Genomic DNA, 21,883 nt, shown 5'->3' with positions numbered 1-21,883 from the left:
ACCGTCTCTCCCACCCCAGACCCAGGAGTAGACACCCCGCCCCCGCTCCCCTTCCTCCCCAAAGGAGCCCCACCCACCGAGACCTGCCTGCGCTCTCCCGCTCTCCCTCCACCCTCCCTCCCACCCCCGCAGCGGGTGGGTGGAGGCCGCTGCCCGGCCTCTCCCCCTGCCCCCCATCGCCCTCCGCGACTCCCCCTCCTGCTCCCACCGCGGGCTCTGAAGCCAGGAAACCCGAGAGGAAATGACTGAGCCCGTCTTGGTCCCCGCCCGCCAGCTCTCCCCTGGCCACACCCTCCGCCGGGACGCCGCCACCGCCGCTGCCCTCTGTCCACGAGGCTGCCGGCTTGGGACCCCCAGCACTGACGTAAGTCTCTCCTGCGATCCGCCTGCGCCTGCCTCCCCTCTGCCCAGGGGCCGGGCTCAGGTGCCTGGAGGGCTGATCTATCCCCCTCCCCGCCTCTCTGCCCCCCGACTCCCGCTCACGTCTCGGCGCCAGCTCTTCGGCACTGCGGCGGGCTCCCGCCGGCCCCTCTTCCTCCTGCCTCAGTCTCCCCAGCTCTCCGCCATCCCTCTCGGACCAGTTCTCGAAGTGCCCAGCATCCTGCTCTATTGTCCCCTCACGAGGCCCCTCACACCAGCTCACTTTTTCCTCTGAGATCGGGAGCACATTACTCATTCTTCCTCTTTCCCCTCCTTGCTGACTCCTCGGCTCTGGGGACAGCCCAGAGGGAGGCACCGGGCCCCCTGCTCTACCCCTGTAGGGTCAGTCTCGGTGGAGTGAGTTCTCGGCCCCAAGGGTGTCCCCGTGCAGCGACTGCCACTGGAAGTCCACAGATGGGTCTGATGCTTCTTGTTTCCTTTGGGGATCTGCATATGGAAGAAGGGGGTGGTGGCCGGGTCCCCCACTTCTAAAACCCTCCCTCTGTCCTGGAAGACCAGCTGTCAGCCTTGGCAGGGGGTCCTTGAAGCCACAGGTGCTCGCTCAGGGTAAGGAGGGGGCTGCAGGACCTGAGGGGCAGGCGGGGAGGGGGTGGGGGGTGGCGCTGCCCTGGGCCTGCCTCCCTGACATCATGACTGACCCCGGCTCCCGCTCACCCAATAGATGTCGCCCTCTGGTTGCCTGTGTCTCCTCACCATCATTGGCCTGCTTCTCCCCACCAGAGGTAAGGTTCACCTTCCTGCTGAGCCAGCACCAGGAAGGTGGGGGGGGGGGGTCTTGATGAGGGGCCAGGGTTACGCTGTCTGGACACTTTACACCTAGGTGGCCGCTTCCAAAGAGTCTGGCCAGAGCCTGTCCTGCTGGGCACTCTCCATCTCACCTCCCAGAAGAACTCACTGAGTTTGATTTGGCAGGGAGGTTGGTGTCAGTTTTCTTCTCAGTGGCCAGGAACCCTAGGGTCCCAGCAAATCAGCTCCCTGGATACCCCGGTGATACACAGTTAGGCCAAGGGGGGGAGCTGGGGTGGGTCCAAGAGCTAGAGAAATGTCACCCTTACCTGGGAAGTGTTTCCTGAAAGTGGTACCCACGGTGAGCCTTGGCAAGTGCTTTCTACACGGCAGGTGCTGCATGCGTGAGCTCGGGTAACTTCGGCTCTACTCTGTTACACGTACTTCCGTGCCCATTTTACGGATGAGGAACCTGAGACTCAGGCAAGGGAAGTGCCCTGTGCCAGAGGCTAGTGAGTGGAGAGCCTGGGATACGGCCATCATTCTCGCCCCCAGCACCCAGGGCACGTCCTCCATGGAAGCTGCCCCATTTCTTTTTGATAAAATGGTTTTCATTTTTTCTTTCAGCCTCTCACCAGGTATTCAATGAGCAGCTACTATGTGCCAGATCTTATCCTAGGCACTGGGGAAGCGGCAACACATGAAACAGAAGTTCACGTTCTAGTTGAGACACAGGCAATAAACAATCCATCAGTAAATGATATAGCACGCTAGAAGGTGGTAGGGGCTACGGAGAAACACAGAACAGGGTGATGAGGATTCTTTAGACAGGGTCGCCAGGGAAGACCTCATCAGAAGGTGACATTTGGGCAGACACTCAAAGGAGATGAGGGAGTGAGCCAAGCAGATACCTGGTATGAGTGCTGTCTAGTGGGTGTGAGGAACAGCAGGCAGACCAGGAAGCAGGGTTGGGGTGGGTGAGGGCAGGCTGGGAAGAGGAGAGGTCAGAGGGGGGACAGGAGGCCACATGGAGTGGGGAAGGGAAGGGCCCCACGAGTACCTTGGCTTTCACTAGAAGAAAAGAGGGCGCTCTGTGCCAGCAGGGCCTCGACCTGACTCAGGGATTCACAGGGCCCCTCTGGCTGCGAGTGGGGAGCAGATTGCAGGGGGTGGGGATGAGGGCAGAGAGCCCAGGGCAGAGTGGCTCTGGTGTCCAGGCAGGAGAGGACGGAGGCTGGGCCAGGGCAGGGCAGTGGCTGTCTCCAGCGATGGCTGCATATCAGCGAGTGGGGGAGACCCTGTCCTCGGCCATGTCATTTCACCCTCTCCAGCCCTGAGAAGTAGATTTGTTACAGGATTTCGCTTTTAACCTCAATACCGGGGTTCGTTGTCTCGAACCACTTCGAAGCATGAAAAAAGGTGGACGTAGAATAAAATGAACAGCAGGCAAAAGCTTAGTAGAGTGTATGCAAGCTCTCTTCGCAGAGAGGAGACATTCGAAAGTGAACGCCCGGGACTGTAGGCAAGGGGCTTCATTTTGTAGGGTTCTGGTCGCCCCCCCCCCGATGCCTTCTCCCTTGTTTCCTCTCAGGTCCTACCCTCACTGGCTTATTGACTCTAGGTGCTGGGCTGTCCATTCCTGACTGGCTCGGTTCCCTTGTGTGGGGAGTCAGACTGTGGTCCTACTGTCCCTTGTACAACATAAGTTTAATGTTTTACTTATTTTCGTTAGGTATTTTGATTGTCAGATTCCTGAGGGGACCCTGAGGGGAGTAAGTGGTGTCTGTCACATTCTTTTTATTTTTTTTTTTTAGGTCTATGTATTTATTTTGAGAGAGAGTGTGTGTGTGTGAGAGCAGGGTAGGGGCAGAGAGAAAGGGAGAGAGAGAGAGAATCCCAAGCAGGCTCCAAGCTGTCAGCCCAAAGCCTGACTCGGGGGTCACGAGGGGCTCAAACTCATGACCTGTGAGATTAAATCATGACCCTGAGGCGAAATCAAGAGTCGGATGCTTGACTGAGCCACCCAGGTGCCCCAAGGTCTGTTACATTCTTAAGAGGAACCTTACGCGCCCGTGGGGGTTTGCTGTGGTCCGATGCTCCAGGCATTGTTCCAAAATATGTGTTTTTCTCCACCCAGGGGCCTCACGTCCTAATCTTTCCCTTTCTGCCTATTTTACCCTATCTTTCCTATCATAGTCCGCGCTCTGAACACGTGCCTTCTAACTACCGTTAGGAACTGGGACGTTGGCTGACTCTTCTTAACTGCTTCCTGCTGAAGGGGGGCGATGATAGGGGAACGGCAGTTAGGGCAGGTTTAGAGGGTGATCCAGAGGGCCGATATAATGGGAGGGTGTTTGGAACATCTGGGCTAGCAGAATTTTCTCGGACGTCTTATTTTTCTGGCCTATGCGACGGCATCTCGAAATGACATACACAAAGAATGTTCGACCAACAAGCGTTAATATTCCAAATGCAATGCCTCCTACAGAGAGGTCACACCATAGGAGGGAAAGACGCGTGGTAGCCATCCCCAAGAATCCCTGACATGTTTGGTCATTTTTTTTTTTTTTTAACTCAGTGTAACTATAGCCTTTTCTCCCTCTTCCGTATTTATTTGGATCTTGTGATATTGTAGGTTAGAATAATTAGGCACCTGAATTAGTGCTTGGTTCTGGATCCTCAAACCTTCCTCTGGCCATCCGGTTTCCATAGGAACAACCCCAGGAGGTGTATTTAATTTCACCTCAAGGAAAGATTGATCTTCAATACCCAGATTGCTAGGAGTTTAGGCAATTGTTTATCCGTCCTGGAGCGAGGAGGGCTATCGTCCCTAATTTAGTTATAATGGCCCTTCCTAGCAAGGGACTAGGGCTCTTTGGCATTATCAAAAAAGAATGCGAAAAATTCAAGTCTCCCCATAATGCACCCGGTGGCTGAGAGAAAAATTTAGTCATAAGTTTTCTGGAAACGCCTCTAGTTGCTACACTGCGTTTGGCTGATTGGCCAGGAGTGGAAAGGAGGACAGAAAACGTGGCTCCGGTGTCAGGAAGGAAATCGACCAGTTTCCCTTCTTTATCTGGAGTTACCGAGGCTCTGGGTTTCCAACAGGTAGTTGGTTTGGGGGAGCCTCCGTGAAGAGCCCTGGACCCCATCCGTCCCTTTCAGGGACACTGGTCATCTGAACCCTTGCAGATAGAGGTTCCCGAGGGCACTCTGTTTTCCCAGTGACTGTTTCCACACAAGGGGTATGGCTTATGGGGTTTGAACTTTGGTTGTCCCCTCTGAGGACATTCTCGTAAATGGCACTTGGTACCAGAACCTCGGGAAGTCCGGTCTGACATAGCACATAAGGCCACAACTAAGGCCTCAGCTTTTTTTCCCTAAGCCTCCTTTCCCGTTCCTTATTTTACTCTTGATCTTGGTTGTAATATACCCAATTGGCAGTTCATAAGAGTCCTTCAGGGTCCCTTCTGGGAAACCAGCCAATTTTTGCAGCCTTCTCTGAATATCTGGAGCTGATGGAGTGACAAATTTGTCCTCTAGAATTGTGTTAGCCTCAGGGGTGTTAGGGAAGATAACCGTATATTTAATGAGAGTCTCCCTTCACCTTTCCAGGAAGACCACTGAGTTTTCATCCTGTGTCTGTAAGCGAGTGGCTAATTTGGTGTAATTTAAGGATTTAACCTTAGACCGCCTTAATTTCTCCAAAACACAAGCTTGGAAGTGGTGGCAATACCATTCCTCAATGGGATGGTCATAGTCCCAAGTAGGATCTTGGGATGGGGCTGCCTGGGCCCCAGTAGGGAACTGGGAACTCCCTATAGGATCTCCAGTCCCATGATAATTAATGAGTTGCTCGTCCCCATATCTTTCAGCCGCTGCCAGAACCCCACACTTCTCTGTTTCATTGAGAGTCTGATTCCACAGAAGCATTATATCTTTTTAGGTCAATTCAAAAACATAGTGTAATTCTCTCTGAAAAGCCTCTGTATACTTATCCGGATCATCAAAATTTACCGAGATCTTTTATCTGTCTTAAATCTTGTAACGTAAAATCTTGCAATCTTATCGTAGCGGTGCCTCCTTGCATCCGTTCCCCGCCCCCCCCCCTCCCCGGGGCCCTCTAGCTTCCGTGAGGGGAAACATACCTGTTACATTGCAGGGAGGGCCTGGGTAAGGTGGGCAGCGGGGAGCAGAAGTGCACGTTTTTTTCAGTCTGGATGTACAGATGGGGGACCCGAGGAGGAGGAGGTTGAGGGGGAAGGCTTCCCTTCCTTCTTCCCTAGGTTCCCTTTGGGTACAGGCAAGGGACCCTTAGTTTTCTCCCTCCTTAGTTGTGAACCCTTGGAAAGGGTTGCCAGTAGGCCGGGATCGACCTTACATTGCTGACACCTATCTCAATTTTCTCTGAAGGCCCCAGAACACTGGACATGGGGGCGTCTCCCCATCTCCCCTCACGTTTGGGAACAAGTCCAATTGTAGGATAGTGTTCTAATTGTTACTTGTCTCTGGTGGCCAGGTTTGCTCCTCCAATTTGTATTGGGACCCAGCCTTGGTGCAAAAGAAAATGAGTCGCTTTTCTTTAGGGTTTGTGGGTCAAAATCATCCCAATTTTTTAGAATACGTCCCGAAGGAGAGTACTGGCCTCGGTTGGGGAATTGCCCATCTATAGGAAACAGTTTCCTAAAGCTGGCCAGGAGAAACCTCATCTGGCCCCACAGTTTGGCTGGCTCTGCGACTGGCAGCCGAAAGCCCTGTCAGTCTTGCGAGGTGCTGGGAATAGTCGCTATTACCCAGGCTTGACTCTACCCCCCAGAGCTGACCTTGTCTTCCCGATTTCTCCGACCCCTCCGTTTCCTGCCTGTGGGACTTTGGGGGATACAGACTGTGACCAAGCAAGACTCCCCTGGTTGTAGAAGGATGTACTAATTTTATCTTGGCCCAATAGTAATTTACATATTGATCATAATAAAATTGCTCCTTTTAACAAATATATTTCAGAAGGCTGGCGAAAGCCATTTCTTGTAAGGATAAAATTGGCTGTTGAGGGGGGCTAAAAGGGCCAAAGTTGAGGTCTGTTCACCTGTTTTTTTCCAGCAGTGCCCACATAAATATGTTCCAGCCACGTGGGTGTCCAATTTAAAGTATCTAGATTGGTACAAGTCAGCATACACTGGGCTAAGTGTAGCAAAATGGCTCCCGTGTCTCCGGGTAAAAGCCCTTTATAGGGGCGCCTGGGTGGCTCAGTTCGTTGAGCATCCGACTTTGGCTCAGGCTGTGATCTCAGTTCATGAGTTTGAGTCCCACATCAGACTCGCCGCTGTCAGAGCACAGCCTGCTTTGGATCCTCTGTCTCCCCCTCTCTCTGTCCCTACCCTGCTCATGCTATCCCTCTCAAGAATAAAAAATAAACATTAAAAAAAAAGCCCGTCATTTATCACAGTCATCCATCCATCATATGGCACAGGCCATATGGCACATTCCTCCACCTTGCAGAAACAACACAAATGTGGAGCATTTGGAGGCCGGCAGTGAGGACATCACCACCATCTCCCCAGCCTTCGGATCAAAGGAAGGGCGATTTTTTAATCAGAGCTCGAGCAAAACAACTCAAAAGGGCATGCTGTCCTGCCATTTTGGTTAAAATCATAGTTCTTTCCATCTTTTGGGGCAGACAAAAGAGAAAAAAAAAACTTTGGTTACATTTTTTTTCCTTTACAAACCTTCTATAACTTTTAGATTTTGTCCCAAGCCATTTCTCTCCAAACAACCAGCCTCATTTAGGACAAAATTACTTTTTTTTTTTTTTTAAACCTTCAACGAAAAGGTACATATTTCCATTTCTTACATCTTTCTTACACATTTCATACTTTTTTAAATGTCCAAATGAATTTAATCCAGTTTAGTACCCAAGCAAAACTTTAAAGTTTCAAGTTATTGAAGACCCTGAAAGCTATCTTAGCAATTACCCATGAACACTTTGAGACAGACAAAATTAACCATCATTTGAAGTCACCTTTTTGCGGATGAACTGTAACAGAGATAGCATGTGATTACTCGGCCTTCAGTAAACCAGAAAAAGTTTCATATATTTAATGCTCATAACTCTAAAGACCTGTCTACCTTAATTAAACCAACAAACTTACGTTAGTTTAAATACCGAATTATGTTCCATCTGTATCCATTTAAAAGTCAATCAATTTGTTCCCCATTGTCAATTTTTACCTGGGGCACCAGTGAGGAAATCGGAAGTGGGCGGTGTAAGTCTAAGGGGGTGTTTTTTGTTCCTTGACAGTGAGGGGAGGAGGAGGAACCCGTGGTGCTGGAGGCCCCTGAAAGGTAGAGGAACCAGTTATGCAGGCCAAGCTGGTGCAGAGACAGGAGGAGCGAGGGGAAGGCAGAAGAGGTGAGGTGTCACCAAGAAGCCTAGAGACAAATAAAAGCCCAGAAGGCAGAGAAACAGGTCTCCTGGTTCTAAAGCCTGTCAGCTTGGACAGATGAGCAGATGCAGATTTTCTTTTCCACCAAAAACTGGAAATGGGGAGTCCGTGTCAAGCCAGAGGTCAGGAAACTTCTCTGAACAGAAGGATGTTCGGCAGCTGCTTGGGAATATTCCTTAAAGTCCCTGTCCTGACGTAGACTGACCAGAGACAGTTGGCTCTAATTATCATCTGTGCCTTGTGGGAGCCGGCCAAATGTCGTCTCTCCATCCCCCTGTGGGCATCAGGGGCAGGAGGAGGGTGGTGAGCCCAGAAGGGGTTGAAGTAAGTCCTGCTCTCGGCTCTGCAAGAGGCGTTTGAAAATGAAAGGTAAAAAATGGGGCCCTGGGAGGTGGTGAACCATGTCAGAGGGTCAGACACGGAAGCAAGTACAGGGCCGCTTTCCGTTGTATTTGGGAAACCTGTGAGTAGGACCCTTGGAGTCACCTGTATCCCTCCTACGAGGATATCAGAGAGATCAGTCCTGGGCTTTTCCACTCACTTCCCAAAGGAAAAGAGAGGCTGGCCAAGACAGAAAGAGGAAAATTCCACCGGATACCCAAGTGGGCAGTCAGGGATCAGGTTCTGCTGATGGCCTTCGGGCCTCCACCAAAGAGGAGCCTTGGTCAGGACCCGTCAATGGCTGTTTGGCCTCCCCTGAGTCCCACACATCCAGAGGTTCTTCTCGAAAGGAAGTTGGGACTCCACCACACCAACATTCCCAACTACATTGGGAGATCAGACGGGAGGAGACCCAAGGAGCCTGTCACCTGAGACGCGGAGGGCGGACACACTGTTTGCTCTTAACTGGTGGGTGGGTGCCAATTATTTCGTGTGGGGTTTTATTTAAGATAGAAAGAAAAGAGGGGATGCCGGCTGTTATTTACTTACGGTTGGAAGACGTTAACATCCTAGATAAGCCCCCAAAGAAATGTGGCAGGATTTTTTTTTTTAAACCTCAATACCCAGTGTTCATTGTTTAGCCACTTCAAAGAATGAAGAGGTGGACACAGAATAAAATGAGCAGCAGGCGAAAGTTTATTAGAGTGTAAGAATAGTATGGGGGGCGCCTGGGTGGCTCAGTCGGTTGAGCGTCCGACTTACGCTCAGGTCATGATCTCGCGGTCCGTGAGTTCGAGCCCCGCATCAGGCTCTGTGCTGACCGCTCAGAGCCTGGAGCCTGTTTCGGATTCTGTGTCTCCCTCTCTCTCTGACCCTCCCCCGTTCATGCTCTGTCTCTCTCTGTCTCAAAAATAAATAGACGTTAAAAAAAAAAAAAAAAAAAAAGAACAGTATGAAATAGGGGTGCCTGGGTGGCTCCGTTGGTTAAGCGTCCGACTTCAGCTCAGGTCATGATCTCACAGTCCATGAGTTTGAGCCCCGCATCAGGCTCTGTGCTGACAGCTTAGAGCCTGGAGCCTGCTTCGGATTCTGTGTCTCCCTTTCTCTCTGCCCCTCCCCTGCTCACGTTCTGTCTCTCTCTGTGTCAAAAATAAATAAAGACATTAAAAAAAAAGAATAGTATGAAATAGTATTACAGTAAGAATAGTATGAAAGGTCTCTTTGCAGAGAGGGGACATTCGAAAGTGAACGCCCATAACAAGAGGCGCGTGACAATAGGGACTTTGTTCTATATGATTTTGGTCACCCTTCTTCCCTCCCCCCTTGTGCCTTCTCAGGTCCTACCTTTATTGGCTTGATCACTCTAGGTTCTGGGTTGTCTTTTCCTGATTGGCTCAATTCCATTGTGTGAGGAGTCAGACTATGGTCCTACTGTCCCTTGTATAACAGAAGTTTTATGTTTTGCTTATTTTAATTAGGAATTTTGATTGTCAAATTCCTGAGGGGACCCTGAGGGGCAGTAAGTGGTGTCTGTTATGTTCTTAAAAGGAACCCTATGCCCAAGGGAGTCAGACCCTCCCAGCATTGTTCCAAAATATGTGTTTTTCCCCACCCAGGGACCTCAGGTCCTAACCTTTCCCTCTCTGCCTATTTGACCCTATCTTTTCCGATCACAGAGTCAGTGATTATCCCCATTTCGCAGATGAGACAGATGAGGCTCAGAGAGGGGACTCCACCTGCTCCAGGTCACGTGGCCAGGGAATTTGGGGGAGCAGAATTTGAGGCCGGGGCCCTGGCTGACTTTAGAATGGACCTGGGCTCACTAGGCTAAACTGCCTCTCCCACCCCACAAGGACGGGCAGGAAGAGGGGCTGGAGGAAGGGTGCTGGGCATCATCATTTTTTAAAGCACTTCCAGGACTATGGGTGGATACCTCCATTCAAGCATCTGTCTGCTGTTCCACCAGGATATTCTGAGTTACCGCCCACAGTTTCAGAAGGGAGGGTAAGGTGGGGTTTTGGTGAGAGAAGGAGGACCGGAGGCTTCTCTCTGACTTCTCGTCCTTGATCTCCCAGGACAGACATTGAAGGAGACCACATCCATTCCTTCGGCAGACACAACCATTGTGAACATTCATGCCCTGACTCAAACCCCAGGTGAGGAAAGAGGCTTGGGTCTCTCGAGATCCTGTCACTGCAAATGACAGCAGCCACAAAAATCTCAAGCTTGGGCCAATCCGGAATTTTGGGTTGTGCAACTGAAAAGTTGTGGCCTCCTTTTATGAGGCCAAGGTGGCCCCTGAGGCTTCCGTCTTACCTGCTAAGAAGCCAGAGGAAAGGGCATTTCCCTTTCCCCAATCCAGCAAATGTGGCATAGCTGAGTGTCACTGACCAGGCTCGGGTTACATGCCCAACCAGGAGCTGATCATCGTGGCCGTAGACCAACGCTGATTGCCAGACCTGGGTCTCGGGTTCCACCTCCAACCAACCTGGTGCCAACCCCACTGAATGAAGTGGACCAAGAATCGGGGAAGGGTGGTTCATAAAGAAAGTTCCAGGGGCTCTTACCAGAGGTGGGTGGATGCTGAATAGGGGAGTGTGCATCTACGGGAGGGGAGGGCTGAGGCAGGGGAGGTACTGGCCTGGCAATTGGGCAATCGGCAAATGGCTGGGTTAATTAAGTCATCTCAATTATATCAAAATTGAATAGTAGAGCAAACCCCCTCTTCCTCCATCCATGAACCTTCTCCACATCTTCTCTCTCTTCTCTCCCTGTTTCCGGACTCCAGACACAGTCCACCCAGAGTTCCCGTCCACCCCTCAGACATCTCTGCAGGCTGGTGGTGAGTGGGGCATGCGGAGGGCGTGGGGGCGGAGGCCTGAGACAGACACTATTCCCTCTCTTCTTCCCACATTCTGACTCCTTTGTTACTCATTTCGGTCCTCCAGCTCTGAATCCTCTGGTTTACTTTGTGGTGGGGCAGACAGCCGCCCACATCCACTTCTGTGAAAGCAAATCTTTTGCAGTTGTGAAAAATAATATGCATATAGAAAAGTACAAAACCCATAAGTGTACCACTTAACAAATTACTCTGAACTGAGCCCCCGTGTCACCACCACCCAGCTCAAGGACTAGAGCTTTGCAGCCACCCCAGGAATGCCCCCATGCACCAAGGCCATTCATTTCTTCCTTTAATCTCTTGAACTTTTTCCTTTTTTGAGTTTTCAAGTCCTTTTTGAACTTTGTCTTGGGAGTGCAACAGTTCAGAAAGTCCTCCCTAATTTTTCCCATTAATATTTAATGATATAGTAATACCCAAACCTGTTCTGCTTGGGAATAATAAAAATACTATAGTGAGATGAAATCCCTTGGCCCATTCTCCGTTCTTGTTCTCTCCCCCACCTCTGAGAGGTCCCCACTGCTAGCACTGGAAGGGGAGTGGTCCCCCAGTGATGCTGTGCCACATTTCTGCCCGCAGAAAATATCCTGGCCGGCAGATGTATTTGTGTGAGCGGATCATTTCCAAAACGATAGTCATTCTGAAATTGCTCCAGCCCCCCCCCCGCCCCCCGTCTCCCCACTGCCCCGTGCAGCAGTATGTTTGGAAGCTCTTCACACATTCCTATGTAAACACCAACCTTATTCTTTTGCGCTGTTGCATGGTACCCGGCTGGGTGCCTGTGTACGGTTAGTGAAGCCGTGCACATCTTGATGAACATCTTACCCTTTGCTACACCCAGTGCCTTGGTAAGCAACCTCGTCCGTTCCTCCTTAAGCAAATGCTTTTCTCCCCTATTATAATCTGGTCGTGGTTCTAAATATCTTCCCTGTGTTCTCTCATTCAGTCCTCACACAAACCTTCTGAGGTAGAACAACCGAACTTTACAGAATAAGGAAACAGAGGCTCGGAGTAATTCACTCAGGGCGTCACAAGTCAGTGACACAGCTCAGACCAGGGGCCCGGAACCTGGCTCTACGGCCTTGCTTTTACCCACCACACTATGGCGCAAAGGGCACGAACGCTGGAATTTGTTGGAAAAGCCAGCTGGGGAACGGTTGCATGGATCTGCCCTGCCACCAGTGTATGCCAGAGAGTCCCCCTGTCCCACCCACACGGTGACATTTGGAACGTGAACCGTCTTTGATTTCCTCCAGCCAGAGGAGGGAGGGGGCCCCTTGCCGTTTGATGGATGTGCACGTCCCTGATTCACGCGCTGTCCGCCTTCCCTCCTTGCCCTGATCTGAGTAGGAACAACGCAGGAGCAGACGGAGGAGACCCACACCCCACAGCCGACGAGAATGGATGTGCTCCCAGCCACAGATCCGAGGACCGGCCAGAGCGGCCCAGAAGGTAGGGCCTGGGACTAGAAGGGCAACGTACAAATTTTGTTTAATTCTTTATCTGGGTCAGTAGCTCCCCAAGCACATTGCTCGGAGCACCCGTTTGGGGAATTGTTAATACATTTTCAAAAAATCTGTTTTGATTTGCGGTCAAAGGTGTTTGGGAAACTCCTGAGTTAAAGTTAAACACATTTCTTTATGGCGGGACTTGGAGTCTTAGTAATGCGTATTTGCAGCAGGCGTCCTCTACGGGAGCATCTAGGATGCAGTGTTTTTCCAAACCTGATCGGATAGATTTGGAACTTTCTTTTGTTCGGGTTCCTTTACAGAGCTGGTGCTCGGCAGCGTGGATGTGGGTGTTTTCTTTATGTACCTCTTCATGTTAGAGCGGGAGGTTTTCAGCTGCAAAATACCGTAAACGCAACTCAAAGTAAAATAGATTTATTGGCTACATATGTTCTGTAAAGCCCAGAGGCATCGATTTCAGGAAGAGCTGGATAGACATGCTCAGACACGATCATCAGACTTTCTCGCTCTTTCTCTCTCTCTCTCTCTCAGCCCTGCTGTCTACCTTCTCAAGTTCTCGGGGGCTTTTCCTCTCTTGGTGGCAAAGATGGTCCCATAGTTGTATTTATGTCACAAACCCAGCAAATAGAGCATATCTTTTTCTCATCTCTAGCCCAAGGAATAAAATCTACTCTCATTGGCCCATTTGGCGTCACATGCCCATGTCTGACCAATGGAAGCCTGGGAAATGGATTGCTCTGAGTGGTTAGGCCTGAGTCTTGTGCCCATCCTGGGGGTGGAGAACAGGGTCAGCCCTGCCTGAACTGCATAGACCAAGAGTCAAGGAAAAGGTAGTTCCCCTCAGGACCAGTGAGTAGTTAACATTTCAGAGGCGTGGGAAAAGAGGTTGAACCAAGGTGAAGGCAGCAGGTGGCCTCCAATGCCTGTCTGACTCATATTTGAGGATCCGCCTCTACTGGCAAGTATTGTAGCTTAGGCCGTTCCCAGGCTGAGATGCATGCACAGTGGCGCAGACCGGGCACTGAACGAGAGCATCGCCTCTAAGGCTATGTCATCCCCCTTGTGGATTTTTATAATTGTTATAGTTTTCCAGTGATGGCAGTAAAGCATTTAATTCTGACAGAGCCTGTCTATTAAAATGTTACAACAGATGGAAGTAAAGTGTGTTGGAGAAGAGAACTTTTCTATTTTCCACAAAAGTGGAGGTGGGGGTGGGTAGTGACGGTGTCCACGCTTCCCGGTGGTAAAAAACATTCTCACATCTCTGGATTCATTTGCTGTGAATCCTCGTTGACCTGAGTTACTCTGTGTCATTCTGTGTTCCTGCTTATCCGTGACAGAAATTCCACTGGGCCGAGGGGGTCACGGGGCCAGATGGTAAAAGGCGCCGCTGAGCCTCAGGGTCCCCGGGGTCTGAGCACGAAAGCCCCCGGCGCCTCTCTCCCTGCCCCATTTTTGTTTCTCTTGTGCCGAATTTTGTCTTCTGCCCCGTGAGGAAATGACCCCTGCCATCTGCAAGCTCGGAGCTCCCAAATTTCACCTCGCCGTCACTCTGAATGCCTCCTGGGAATGTGGGAGGTCCCAGGGGAGGATGAGACTGGGTCACCTGCTCCCTCTTGTGGCCTGTGTCACAATAGACCCAGAGGGACTGGGGCAGGGGGCGCAGTCCCCTCAAGGAAAAGGGAAGCTGTCCCCAGAAGGGAGGCATGCGGCCACGTCCACGGTAACAGCGACAGCCAACGCTTGCTGGGAGCTCGCTCGGTGCCGGGCACAGTGCTAGGCTTCCCTGGATTCACTCATGCGCTGCTCGCGAGCACCCGACGGGGTGGGAACTGTCAAAACCCCCATTCTACAGGAAGGCAACCGAGGCCCAAGGGGCTCCTCTGCCGGCCTGGGCCGCACAGCCCAAAGTGGCAGAAAGGGAACTGGAGCCCAGCTCTCTAGCAGCGGGGGGCCACGGAGGCTCTTTCACACTTCCTGTGTCTCAGCGCGCCTGTCCCTGCGGCCGGCCTTGCTCGAACCTTCCTCCGGGCAAGGCTTTCCCCACCATCTCGTAATTCTTGGCTTTCAGGTCATGCATAAGAAGTGAGGCTCTGAGATCGGTCTGGAAGCTCGGGCTTCGTGAGGCAGCTTTTCGGCCTTCAGTATGTTGGCCTCATCCTGGGGCATCAGACAGGGCTGACCGCTTCACCGGGGACACTTCTCAGTGCCAGAAGGGCAGATGTTTTCTTTGTGGCATTTACTTTTTGTTCAGTATCCTTTTTTTTTAAGTGTTTTATTTTTTTTTTTTTTTGGAGAGAGAGAGAGAGAGCACGCACACGCAAGCGGGGGAGGGGCAGAGAGAAAGGGAGAGAGAGAGAATCCCAAGCAGGCTCTGCACTGTCAGCACAGAGCCCGAAGTGGGGCTCGATCTCACGAAATGACCTGAGCTGACATCGAGAGTCAGAGGCTTACCCAACTGAGTCACCCAGGCGCCCTGGCTTTAAAGAGAGGAGGCCTCTGGTGTTTCTGGTCTGGGAGCAGAGGTGACCTCCACAGTGTTTTCTACAAGTATGTCCAAGCTCTGCTTCTCCTGGTGCTGGGCCTGAGTCCCGGAGGCCCCCCGGCCTGGCTCAGATGTTATCCTTTGCTTCCTGGATTATGAGGCAGCCCAGGAGGTCCCAGGAGAGGAGGCAGGGGTGCAGGCTCATTCAATATTTCCATGCCTGCCATTCCTTGCCCTCCCCGGGGTAGGAGTGAGGGGCCGCTGTGCCCGCCCACTGAAGGTGGAGACGTTGGGGGAGGGTGTCGGCGACGTCCCTCATTTCCTCCCGCTCACTTCCGCCCTCTGCCACCTTCTAGCCACTCCCTCTGCCGCTCCCACTAAAGGCACCACGCTCTCCAAGAGGCGATCTCCAGGCAAAGACGTCAGGCCGGATGCTGCCCTCGGGCCGACGGGTCAGTAACTCCCTTCCCAGGCTGGAAACAGGCTGTTTCCTATTCACTGTGTATTTCTAGCACCTGGGCCCTTGCCCAGCATGAAATAGTCCTCAGTAAACATGTGTTGGGTGAACACATGAGTTCAAGGCTGGAAGAGGGTGGGTATAAGCAGGCATCCGATAGATGTCCCGACAGACGAATGAACGCGTAAATGAACGCAGCACGCAAATGACCCTAAAACACAGTGGCTTCAAATGACAACCGTTTGCTTAGCTCTCGGGTCTGCGATTTGGAACTTTGGTCTGGGCTCAGCTGAGTGGTTCTTCTGGTCTCAGCTGGACTTACTCACGCATCTGAGATCAGTTTGGGGGTCGCTCTGTTTCAGGGACACCTTGATTCTCCTTTGTGTGGTCTTCTCTTCCACTTCCGGCCCAGCCGGCCCCAAAGAGTGGATGGAAATGATATGACCACAGGTCACATGGAATTCATTCATCCATTCAAAACATATTCACGAGCACCTACGGTCTTCTAGGTGCTAGAGATAGAGCGGTGAATAAGACGGACAAAAATCTCTTCCCTCATCGGGCAGACCTTCTAGTCGGGGAATAGAGACAATAAATACGAATTATAAGAATTGTGTATCAGGTGGCTTAAAGCTGCCATCAAGAGAAATAAAGTAGCATTAGGATTCGAGAGTGACTGGGGAGTAGTTTTCTGCAAAGGGCCAGGGACACCTCCCTGAGAAGGAGCTGTGGGGGAGTCATGCAGATGTCGGGGGAAAGGCGCCCCAGGCAGAGGCAGCGGCCAGTGCAAAGGCCCTGAGGTGAGAGGGACCTGGCATGGCCACCAACAGGGCGGCCGGTGGGGCTGGAGCATCTGGGTGAGCAGGAGGGTGAGAAGCTGAGGTAGAGAGGTGATGGGAGCCACATGTGTGCCATGTGAGGCTTTTGGTCTAAGTGTCCCAAGGCAGAGACCGACTGTCACCCCTCCACTGACTCTGCCACTCATGGCTTCGCTCCACAAATGTTTGCCGAACTCTGACCTGCTCCACGTCTGTCTCCCCAGGCGCCAGTGAGGACAACCCCTTCTCCTACGGTAAGTTACCTGTGGGAGGATGTGGGAAGAGGGAGAGAGGAAGACCCCTCTTGCCATACTCCGTTTTTCTCTCGGCAGACGAGGACACTCTCCGGAAGCGGGGGCTGTTGGTCGCAGCCGTGCTGTTCATCACGGGCATTGTCATCCTCACCAGTGAGAATGGGGTGGGGGGGGCACCGCGACTGGGAGAGAGGCGGCCTTGGCTTGCACTTTGACTGAGGGGTCAGTTCTTGAAAGCCCCTGAGCAGAGTTGTCTTATTTATTTATTTATTTACTTACTTACTTATTTAATGTTTCTCTTTGAGAGGCAGAGAGTCAGAGCATGAGTGGAGGAGGGACAGAGAGAGAGGGAGACACAGAATCCAAAGCAGGGCTCCAGGCTCCGAGCCGTCAGCACAGAGCCCGACGCGGGGCTCGAACTCACAAACCGTGAGATCATGACCTGAGCCGAAGTCGGACGCTCAACCGACTGAGCCACCCAGGTGCCCCCAGAAAAACTAATTCTTAAAGCAGTTTTTTAAATGCTGCAGATTAAATAAAACACGCGGGCCACCGGTTTGCAAGTTCTCGGTTAAGCCGTATAACCTCCACCAGGTTTTATCCCATTTCCCCATCAGGAAATGCACACAGCCACATCTTTTCTCAGCTAAGGTGGGAGGCAGGAGGCTAACAGCAATAAAAAGAGTTGGCTACCACGTGCCCGAACCACACTGGACCCAGGGGTCGCACACAGGTGCCTCAGTCGAGACTGACTTTGAGCCGGGTCCTGTCCACACACACAGCCCCACCTCCACCGCCGTGGGACAAGTGAGGCTCAGAGAACTGGGGAGTTTGCTCAAGGTCACAGAGCACTAAAAATCAGGGAAGGACTAGACCCAGGTCTGTGTGAGGGCAGAGCCTGAAAGTTAGCTCTGGGGCCATAAGTTGTTCTAATGACAGTAATCTGTGGGCACCTGCTCTGTGCCCACCTGTGCCCTGGTCCCCGCCCTCGGGGAGCTCACATCCAGTGAGGGAGTGACAATAAGCAGGTGAGTGCCCCGATGAGCAGAGTGGATATGAGAAAGGTCATCACCGTAAGGAAAACAGCAGAATGACAAGCCAAGAGGGACGGGGAGCGACACTTTATCTCTAAAGAGAGAACATCAGAAGAGATTCCCTATCAATGAGAAAGACGATTTTAAAAAACAGTGGAAAGGGCCAGCAAGTGCAAAGCCCCAGACGCAAGAAGGAACTGAGCATGTCGCAATAACCACGGGAAGAAGCCAGGGTGGCTGGGGCTGTGTAAGCCCCGGGGGGTGGGGGGGGGGCGGGCAGAGAGAAGGAGGTGGCAAGGGCGACAGCCAGACTTGTCTTCTGAAATCCCTCCCCATTCACTTTGGTCCTGCCTCCTGACCCCCCCCCCCCCGCTGTCCCTTAAGCCCACCTGTCTCCTCCTACCTCAGGGCCTTTGCACTGGCCATGCCCTCTGCCTGGAACACCCTTCCTGGCTTCCCCCTCACCTCCTTCAGGTCTTTGCTCAAATGTCCCCTCCTCACTGAAGCCCCTCTAGTCATCACCATGAAGATGCCCTCAGCCGCCAGCCTCCCTGCCTCCCTCCCGGCTTTAGTTTTCTACTGAGCACGCATCACCATCTGACCTCACTGTCCACATACTTGACTTAGTCATTTTTCTCAGTCGGTCTCCCCTGCTGTTAAATCAGCTCTACCAGGGCAGGGATTTTATTCACTCCTGTTCCCTGGGGTGTTCCCAGGGCCTAGATCAGAGCCTGGCACATAGTAGGTACACAACAAATACTTGCTGAATGAATGCATAACACACAAACTAGGATGGGTTCTCAAAGGGGCCCTCTGTGTGGGGGAGGCTGCTCCCCCGGGAGCCCTTGTGCTGGTTCCTCTCCCCTGTGCTCCTCATCACTGGCTCAGGGCTGCCTTGGGGCTTCTCCAGGGGCAGGGTTGATGGGCCTTGTCCTCCAGCGCCCGGAGCACATGCAATCATCAACTTTGTTCCAACTCATGACCGAACCCTGTCCTTCACCCACAGGTGGCAAGTGTAGACGGTTACCCCAGTTGTGCCGGAACTACAACAGGTGAGACCACCGGAAGGAGGGGCCGGCAACCGAATCGAGGGGCACCCCGAGACTGAGTCCCCACCGGCTCACCGTGCCCAGCCACCTCCCTCCCCTCGATGAGTCTACAGAATAATTGGAAAGAGCCCAGCCCGAGAGGGAAGACCCAGATGGAGACAGAGCCGGGCTGATGCCCCAAGTCCCCTGCCCACCCTGAGGGCTGCCCGGCCCCCTGGGCACTGCCGCCCCCCCCCCCCCCCCCCCCAGTGTCCCACGCTGTTCAGACGAAAAGTAAAGCACTGTGGTCCTTGCCCGTGGTCTCTGATTATTCATGACCGGGGAGTGGAAGAAAGCGGCCGGGACTAGGGACGAGGTCCCCTGAGGAGTAAAGTGAGGGTGTCGCAGGCTCCAAAGCCAGGGCAGAGAATACGGTGAACGCAGGTGGGCGCTGGTGTGAGGCAGGGGGGGACAGGAGGGTGGCCCACGGGGGATTCTGGCCGGTGAGAGTGTCAGCGGGGGATTCTGGCCACGGCACTTTGAGACCCCTGCCCCGGTCCACGTGCAGAGCCTGGTGGCCAATGCCAGCTCACCCCTAATGTTGGCAGGTAGTGTTGGTAACAGGTTAAGCACCAAAGGAGGCCCTGGGCCCACAGCGGCCTACTTTTCTTCACACTCCAGATCCTTACATTGGTGGGAGGGGCCTCACACACGAGTGTGGACACCCCGGCCTGCACATCTAAACCCCGTACACACACCCCCACCAAAAACGACTGCCTCTGGGCTGCCTCTTGGTGTAGGGGTATGCCCACCAAGAAGGTCATGCAGGCCGTGGAAAGGAGGGCTCCAAGCTGCTTGGATGGGGACTTCCAGGACCCAGGGCCCCAGTGCAGGGTCGAGAAGGGGCACACGCCCTGGTGGGCGCTTCCTGAAGGCCCTGGGGTTCTGTGCCCCTTGGTAGGGTTTCAACCGATCAGGCCAGAGCGGGGTCTCTGAAGCATGGGGCTCAGGAAAGGTCACTACCCCAGTTTAAGGGTCATAATGACAAAGTAAGAGATAAGGCCTTGTTCACAAGTGGTTACATAACAATATTTCACAAACTTCAGGTCACAGCCTATTCACGGGTTGTGAAATCACTTTTGTGGGCTGTGAGTAGCATACAAAAAAATAATAAAATAAAAAGAAATATCAGAGTGTATCATAAATAATATGGCCCTATATAAACTCTTCTCAATTTTTGCCACATTTTCATCCCACCTGTATTATTATTATTCACTTTTTAAAGAGATCAACTCTATTTATTTTTAAAAAAAATTTTAATGTTTATTTTTGAGAGAGAGAGAGAGACACAGAGTGTGAGTGGGGCAGAGGCAGAGAGAGAGGGAGACACAGAATCTGAAGCAGGTTCCAGACTCTGAGCTGTCGGCACAGAGCCCGACGCGGGGCTCGAACCCACAAACTGCGAGATCATGACCTGAGCCGAAGTTAGACGTGCTTTACTGACTGAGCCACCCAGGCGCCCCTCTCTCTTTATTTTTTAAAGATTATTTATTTATTTTGAGAGATAGCAAATGAACATGAGTGGGGGAGAGGCAGAGAGAGAGAGAGAGAGAGAGAGAGAGAGAGAGAATCCCAAGCAGGCTTCGAGCTGTTAGCACAGAGCCCCTCATGGGTCTCAATCCCACAAACTGTGAGATCATGACCTGAGCCAAAATTAAGAGTCAGAGGCTTAATCGACTGAGTCACCCTGGTGCCCCAAGATGACCTCCCTTTTTAACTTAAATACATTTATTTCAAAAGGAACATTTATACAGGGAAAATCAGTACTGCTTCATGTAAGTGGCCATAAAGATAAATCCATTGAAAACAAATATATGTTATATGTGATATAGGGTATACATACATATGTGATATATATTATGTATATGTATAGACATATGTATATATAATACATGTATATTACATATGTGATATATATATATATATAATATGTAATATATACATATGGGGGAGTCTAAAAATATTTGTGATTGGCACCCACTGTCTGCTAATCAGATGCCTAACCAATCAGGAGGGAATATCATTCATACATATATTGTATATCACACACACGCACACATGTGCGTGGATACAATCTGTGACGTGTTAGGATGGAATACTACTCAGCAATAAACAGGAGAAGCTACTGGTGCACATGATGACGTAGATGAATCTCAAAAGCATTATCCTGGGTGCAAGGAACCAGGTACAAAAGAGCACAGACTGTATACTAATAGAAAGTTCTAGAATAAGCAAAACTAATTGATGGTGATATCGGTCAGAATAGTAGTTGCCTTTACTACTATCATGTTGCCTCTACTGCGGGGGTGGAACATTGACTGAGAAGAAGCATGAGGGAACCTTCTGGAGCGTTGAAGTGTTCTGCACCATGATGGCAGTTACACGAGTGTGTTTGTGTCATAGAGAGCAGCGTTAACTCTACTGCAGGCTTCAGGTTTGTGTACTTTGTGATGCGAAGGTTATAGCACAGTCAAAACACAACAAAATAGAACATAAAAAGGCAGTTATGTGTTGGGTGGTGACGACTTCCTGGATCGGAGACAAAGCAACAGGATGCTGAAAGGTGCCGTGGGTGGGTGACCTCACAACTCACGTGGAGGGAGGAGTCCCCCCAGTGGGTTGGTTCAGTTACTGTAACATAATAGGAAATATGTATATTGACTTTTGGTCCCAGTTCCTGCCACGGAGCTCCTAAAACCCTCGGAATTTCCTGGGTGATATGAGTCTCTTTTGTTCTAACGGGGCAAGGTGTGATAGGCTCCTAGATGGGTCTGGTCACCAGAAAGACCAAGTTATGATCAGAAGCTTGAAACTTCCAGTCCTACCCCATCCCCTGGAGGAGAGAGAGGGGCTGGACATTGAGTTAATGGTCAATCGTGCCTACATGATGAAGCTCCATAAAAATCCCAAAATTATGAGTCTCAAAGAGCAGCCTGGTTGGTGAACACGGCCGCGTGCTGGGGGGCTGGTGACGCCCCCAGCTCCATGGAGGACAGAAGCTCCTGTACTCGGGATTCTTCAGACCTTGCCCCATGTCTCTCTTTACCTGGTTGTCCATCCACATCCTTTAACATATCCTTTGTTACCTAATAAACTGGTAAACGTGTTTCCCTGAGTTCTATGAGCTGTTCTAGCAAATAACCAAATCCAAGGCGAGAGAGTCACGGGAGCCTCCAATTCGTAGCCACATTTGACGGAAGTTGTGGGGAACCTGGGACCTACTGGCAATTGACATCAGAAGTTGTGGGGGCGGGCGGTCTCGTGGGGAGAGAGCCCTTAACCTGTATGGTCTGCGCTGGCTCTGGTTAGTGTCAGAATTGAATTGAGTTGTAGGCCACCTTACTGGTGTCACAGAGAGTTGCTTGTTGTGGCGGTAGTGTGAGAGGACACA

At 51.6% G+C, this 21,883-nt stretch overlaps 1 protein-coding gene across 6 annotated transcripts; it reads left to right on the top strand.

Annotated features, from left to right (window-relative positions):
* The first annotated feature begins 161 nt into the window (after positions 1–161).
* FXYD5 (FXYD domain containing ion transport regulator 5) lies at positions 162–18,746 on the top strand. Of its 6 annotated transcripts, none has more exons than XM_045441224.1 (11): positions 274–364; positions 881–987; positions 1,103–1,163; positions 9,665–9,733; positions 10,064–10,144; positions 10,777–10,830; positions 12,238–12,339; positions 15,198–15,293; positions 16,341–16,370; positions 16,449–16,523; positions 18,411–18,746. In XM_045441224.1, exons 3-11 carry the CDS (start codon positions 1,103–1,105, stop codon positions 18,458–18,460), a joined length of 618 nt encoding a protein of 205 aa, XP_045297180.1. In that variant the 5' UTR covers positions 274–364; positions 881–987; the 3' UTR covers positions 18,461–18,746. The 6 variants fall into 6 exon arrangements, with proteins under 6 accessions (XP_045297175.1, XP_045297177.1, XP_045297180.1 ...); XM_045441222.1 differs by having other exon boundaries at positions 278–364; positions 940–987; XM_045441223.1 differs by having other exon boundaries at positions 301–364; positions 935–987.
* Positions 18,747–21,883: the final 3,137 nt, after the last annotated feature.

This window comes from Leopardus geoffroyi, chromosome E2 (genome assembly GCF_018350155.1).
Source record: "Leopardus geoffroyi isolate Oge1 chromosome E2, O.geoffroyi_Oge1_pat1.0, whole genome shotgun sequence".
In the NCBI taxonomy this organism is placed as follows: Eukaryota; Metazoa; Chordata; class Mammalia; order Carnivora; family Felidae; genus Leopardus; species Leopardus geoffroyi.
Note: the sequence above shows the minus strand (reverse complement) of the source record. Positions and strands in the feature narration are given on the sequence as shown.

What these genes read in the sequence shown, in the direction of transcription:
- FXYD5 (XM_045441219.1), top strand. Translation starts at nt 242, where the DNA reads ATGACTGAGCCCGTCTTGGTCCCCGCCCGCCAGCTCTCCCCTGGCCAC. An exon ending in TTGGGACCCCCAGCACTGAC is followed by an intron (nt 365 to 1,102) that starts GTAAGTCTCTCC and finishes CTCACCCAATAG; the next exon opens with ATGTCGCCCTCTGGTTGCCT. An exon ending in GGGGACTCCACCTGCTCCAG is followed by an intron (nt 9,734 to 10,063) that starts GTCACGTGGCCA and finishes TTGATCTCCCAG; the next exon opens with GACAGACATTGAAGGAGACC.